Consider the following 5996-nt stretch of genomic DNA (forward strand, 5'->3'; position numbering starts at 1 on the left):
AATGCCTTTTACTTTATGTATTGTGCCTCGATGCAACATACCAGAAATTACAATTGCTATGCTGATGACGCCCAGTTATAGATATCTGTGAAACCAAAATGAATAAATAAATTAGTCAAACCTGAAGCCTGCCTAAAAGACAAAAAAGGTCTGGATGTCCTATAATTTCCTAGTTCTAAATTTACACAAAACTGATGGTATTGTATTTGGGTCTAAAAACTCAAAGAAATATGCTTTTTAAAAATTTTGTTACTTTTTATTACTGTGAGGAAATTTGGAGACTAGATGCTATGACTGGTAAAAACCGGGCAACGGTTGATCATTAGTTGTTCCTTTCCTTCTCAGTAACAGAAGCTTGTCACAAAATTCAAATTAATCAACATTGATTAAATGTTATATTCAATGTAATAAAAACAAAAATCCAAAGGAGATGAAAACTTTCTATAGAAACTGTATCAACAGTGTAGAACCTAATGAGGAATAAGGAAGTGACATAATTAGGGTATGCCCTAATTAACACCCAGTCAGCTAGAGCATTTCCTCATGTAGTCCTTTGCTGCTTTTTTCATCCGCCTTTTCTTGGCAAACTACATTCAGCACACTTTTAGCAAAGGGAAACTGTGTCAGAAAGCAATTACATTAATAGTAGGTTTGCTTTAAAAGTTTGGGTTGGGCTTCAAAAACCTGCCATCTCAGAGCTACAAGGTTTCTGATGTAAATCCTAACTGGTACGACTTTTTTCTGTTCGGAGCCTGATTACATACAGTGTATCTGAAAAGTATTCACAGCACTTAAATTTTTCAACATTTTGTTATGTTACAGCCTTATTCCAAAATAGATCACATTTATTCAAAGTTCTGCAAACAATGGTAAATGGTCTGCACTTATATAGAGCTTTTCTAACTATTGGCACTCAAAGCGCTTTACACTGTTTCTTATTCACCCATTCACACTCACACCGATGGGGGAGCTGCCATGCATCTGGCCAACACTCACTGGGAGCAACTAAGTTGGGCTTCAGCGTCTTGCTCAAGGACACTTTGAAATGTGACCGGAGGAGCCGGGGATTGAACCAACAACTGTGATATTGGTGGACAACCGCTCTACCTTCTTGCGCCACAGTCGCTCAGTGTTGGCAGCTGCATAGCAGCTCCCCCATCGATGTATGAGTGTGTCTTTAATTGTGAGTGTGAATGGGTGAATAAGTAGCAGTGTGCTTTTAGTGCCAATAGGTAGAAAAGCGGTATATAAGTGCAGAACATTTACCATTTACCATTTAAGAGTGCAGAGCACAAACCACGTTGTGATCTCCAAAACAGTATTGTATTGAGGAACAGATATGGGGAAGGGTACAGAAAACCTTCTGCTGCATTTTAGGTCCCAATGAGCAAAGTGGCCTTCATCATCTGTAAATGGAAAATGTTTGAAACCACTAGGACTCCTCCAAACAGAGCGATGGAGGGAGAAGGGCCTTATTCAGGGAAGTGACCAAGAACCCGATGGTCACTTTGAATGAGCTCCACCATTTCTGGACCCTTACAGAAGAAAAACCATCTCTGCAGCACTCCAACAATCAGGCCTGTATGGTTAAGTGGCCATATTGAACCCGATTGAACATCTCTGGAGAGATCACAAAATGGCTGTTCACAGACGCTCCCCATACAATCTGATGAAGCTTGAGAGGTACTGCAGAGAAGAATGGGAGAAACTGCCCAAAAATAGGTTTGCCAAGCTTGTAGCTTCATAAAGGTTTCTTCAGTAGAAAATCCCTCCTCATCCATCATTTGTAAACAACTTCTGTTTCTCTCGCTCTCTGGTGTTTACATTTATTAAAAATGTCCCTAAATAGATGTGGACGGAACCTGGTCTGTCATTACTCAGAGGAAACTGTTTTAAAAGCCAAAATATCCTGGCATGAGACAACTTCCTTGTTTCCATCCACGTGTATTTTCTTTTGGAAATTCCAGAATTAACCCCACCCAGTGCTACACCCTTTCAGCTGCACCAATATTAAGGCCAGACATTCTGTCAGTCATCCATCAGTTGCAGTAGAGAGACAGTATCTGCTTCATTCACCTTTATCTGTGTAAGTATCTGATGTTATCTGCATATCATTTTCACCGACATTATACGTGTTTTGCTGTATACTGCTGTACCCACTCTGTATAACACAAGTTAAGACATTTTAGGGCTGTAAAGATTTCATTATTTTTCTAGAATTGTGTTGTAATGTCATGGTATTGATTTTTGTATTGGTGAATGTTGTGATGATTGTATGTTATAGAAGCATGTTGTGATCCTTGTCAGGCTTAAAGTAACTTTCTTGCACAGAACAGTCAGTGAATAGATTTAACTGGATTAACGTTTGAGTGCTCTTCATGTAAAATTTGTTTCACTTCTCATTTTTTCCTCTTTCTCCACATAGTAACAACATGGGCAGGCTAATTCTGACTCCAGGTAAGACACAAGTACATGTATATTATCAAAACCACTAAAGCTGTAATTACAAATATCTTTAGTGTTCTCATTTCTACTTTCTACTATGTTTTTTTTGTCCCCACCTCGATACAAAGAAGATAACTTGAATTTTGTTGACTGCTAACCTGGACAAGTTGACTTTACTTAATAACTTGTGGATGTTGATTACCTTGAAAAAGTTTAAGGAAGGAAAATGGAGAAACTAACATGTTTAAGTTAAATGGACATAAATTCCGACTACGTACATTTTACATAAATATTTAAGCTAGATATTTTAAGTTACCAAGAATGTTATTGTATTAAACTTAAAGTTGTTTTAATATTTATGATGCAGAAACTTAAAATCTGTTGTTTGCTAATTAACAATGTCAACAAGGCTAGAAGAAAGTTTCATCTTTTTTAATAAAACCTTAATGACTGAAACAGGACAAAGTGTGGAGAGGAGAACCTCTATTATAAGTGTGTGTGGAAGGACAAACACTGTCTGTAATGTCCTGCACTTTATAGACAAAGATATTAAAATTTGTTACAGTCAGCTGATGAGTACACAGACACTTGTGGAGCTGAGGTTGAAACAATATGTTTAATGGTAGCAAACAGCACTTTATGATTTTTCTTATTTGAATTGGTAAAATAATCTGATCTGGCTTGTTAGTTATAATTATAATATTATCAAAGATATTTTCTCTAATGTTTAGGTAGAAAGAAACTCAAAGAGTGTGTTGAATGTGTTAAAACACATTACAAAAAAACTAATGAAAGTGCAATGTCTTTAATCGGTGTTTGGAGACAGAAAGTGTCCCTATTTCTCTGGAAAATCTCCACATCACAGTGAAGTCTGTGGATTATAAAAAACTGTTTCTATAAAGACATTCTGCTGCTGTTAAATATAAAACATGTTAAACTAAATTATCAGTTTTCATGTAATTTGTTTTCAATGTACTGACCACGTCTGTCAATTTGAAGGTCTCTGTTTGATCATCGCTATCTCGGGTAAGTTTTTAACAAGTGTTATTTAATCCTAGTAAATGTCCTTAATAGCAAATAAATAGTGTTGTAAAGTCAGCAATGATTGGGTTCAAGAATCTGATCACATTCAAAAGCAAATAACAGCAAATAAAAACTGCTTTTCTATTTTGCAGCTTCTGCTGGATCCATAAATGAGTTCTGTAAAGGAAAGGGAAGTGGAAATTACGCCAACCCAGACAACCCCAATTCTTATATTACCTGTTCCAATGGGCTGACCTACGTCAGAGACTGCCCAGCAGGTTTGATCTTCAGAGAAAGCCTCAAAATCTGTGACTGGCCCACAGCCCCAGCTCCCGTAGGTTGCAATTCCACACCCAAAACAACAAGGAAAACCACACCTGCTGGTCCCGTTGACCAGTTCTGTCAAGGAAAGAGAGATGGGGACTACACCAACCCAAACAACCAGTATACTTTTTACACCTGTTCCAATGGGCTGACCTACCTCAGAGACTGCCCAGCAGGTTTGATCTTCAGACAATGCCTCGACCGCTGTGACGGGCCCACAACCCCATGTTTTACAACACCCAAAACAACTACCAAAACCACAACACCTGGACCCATTGATGAGTTCTGCAAAGGAAAGAGAGATGGGGACTACACCAACCCAAACAACCATTATACTTTTTACACCTGTTCCAATGGACGGACCTACCTCAGAGACTGCCCAGCAGGTTTGATCTTCAGAGAAAGCCTCAAAATCTGTGACTGGCCCACAAACCCAGCTCCCACAAGTTGCAATTCCACACCCAAAACAAGCACCTCAACCACAACTCCCACTACAACAACCCATTCTTGCATTACCTCAACCACACCTCCCACAACCACAACCCATTCTTGCATTACCTCAACCACTACTCCCACTACAACAACCACACCTCCCACAACCACAACCCATTCTTGCATTACCTCAACCACTACTCCCACTACAACAACCACACCTCCCACAACCACAACCCATTCTTGCATTACCTCAACCACACCTCGGACTACCACAACCACTACAACAACCACACCTCCCACTACAACAACCACACCTCGGACTACCACAACCACTACAACAACCACACCTCCCACTACAACAACCACACCTCGCACTACCACAACCACTACAACAACCACACCTCCCACAACCACAACTCATTCTTGCATTACCTCAACTACACCTCACACTACCACAACAACTACAACAACCATTCCTCCCACTACAACTACCACACCTCCCACAACCACAACCCATTCTTGTATTACCTCAACCACACCTTCCACAACCCAAAAAGTGTGTGACCACCACTAAATATCTTTAAGCTAGCAACTTTTCACTTTTATAGCCTCAAATTCTGCTACTACATCCATTACAATGGTAATTCCTACTAGCACAACCATGCTTAAAAAAGGACAATATTGTTAAAAGCTGTTGTATGTATTTATATAGCACCATCTACTCATTTGGACAACAGATTTCTGTAACTTTTCTTTCACTATTGTATTTATACATAACACAAATAACTTGTACTATGTATGCACAGTTGATGGCTTTTTGGAGTCTGTTAAATGTATATGTTTTAAATCTATCTGAATTATTTTGGATGTATAGATCCTTGTTCTATGTTCAGCTATATTTTAATTTGGCGTGCTTTATCTGCTCAGAGCGTTGTTGCAAAGTATTACATACAATTGGTGGGGGACCTATTGTCTTGGTGTTTCCTAATCACTCGGTTTTACTTATATGATGATGCAGCTTTTGTATTTTCTGCATATATACATATATTCTAAGCTTGTCTTTAATCAGTACTAATGCATACTGTCATGGCAAAATTAAACAATTACTGGCAACAGACACCTTGAGTGTAATCACTAAAGAAGCTTCCACCCTCCTTGTCACTGGGTGAACCTTAAGTGTGAGTGAATTAGTGAATGTTATCCTCCAACTGGCCGCCTGACTCCCTCGAGGCTCCTGCCGTCCAGTGAGCAACGTGGGGAGAGGTCATCCACAGACTCTGGCACCTTCTTACCGTGGGTGGCGTGTATAAATGTTTTTTACTGCTGTGTGGTTTGTGTGCATCATTTGGACGGGTCCGTTCCACCTCCTAGACATCATCTTTCAGATCATAGGAAGAATGTCCTTCACCTGCTAAAGTACTTGAAACAAAGCAGAACACAACCTCTGGCAATACTGCAAGATGTCATTTCCACGGTAGTGGATGTCAGAAATTTGCTATATGTCCTATTCCCAAAATTGGGATATTTCCCAAATTGAATTTTTAGTGTTATTGTCATATTACTTAAAACAACTTAATAAACTACAGTCCAAGGGAGACCTGTTTCTGCCTGTCAGTCATGACAGAAGACCATATCTCAGGATTGAGAATATTTCTGTTTACGTCTGATCAACGTGTGTGAGTGTGTGTGTGTGTGTGTGTGTGTGTGTGTGTGTGTGTGTGTGTGTGTCACTTCCTGGTGTGCAGTTTTCTTAGCTACAGCATCCACTT

General features: G+C 39.3%; 1 protein-coding gene across 1 annotated transcript; it reads left to right on the top strand.

Annotated features, from left to right (window-relative positions):
- The first annotated feature begins 1991 nt into the window (after nt 1-1991).
- LOC137134608 (chondroitin proteoglycan 1-like) lies at nt 1992-5344 on the top strand. Its single transcript, XM_067519550.1, has 4 exons — nt 1992-2086; nt 2426-2457; nt 3445-3471; nt 3621-5344. Exons 2-4 carry the CDS (start codon nt 2433-2435, stop codon nt 4799-4801), a joined length of 1233 nt encoding a protein of 410 aa, XP_067375651.1. The 5' UTR covers nt 1992-2086; nt 2426-2432; the 3' UTR covers nt 4802-5344.
- Nucleotides 5345-5996: the final 652 nt, after the last annotated feature.

The sequence above is a fragment of the Channa argus genome, chromosome 10 (genome assembly GCF_033026475.1).
Source record: "Channa argus isolate prfri chromosome 10, Channa argus male v1.0, whole genome shotgun sequence".
NCBI classification, from domain to species: domain Eukaryota; kingdom Metazoa; phylum Chordata; class Actinopteri; order Anabantiformes; family Channidae; genus Channa; species Channa argus.

Excerpts from the sequence above, each read along its gene's own strand:
- LOC137134608 (XM_067519550.1), top strand. The coding sequence starts at position 2,433 with ATGGGCAGGCTAATTCTGACTCCAG. Across the intron at positions 2,458-3,444 it reads CAGGCTAATTCTGACTCCAG|GTCTCTGTTTGATCATCGCT; the intron begins GTAAGACACAAG and ends GTCAATTTGAAG. Across the intron at positions 3,472-3,620 it reads TTTGATCATCGCTATCTCGG|CTTCTGCTGGATCCATAAAT; the intron begins GTAAGTTTTTAA and ends TCTATTTTGCAG.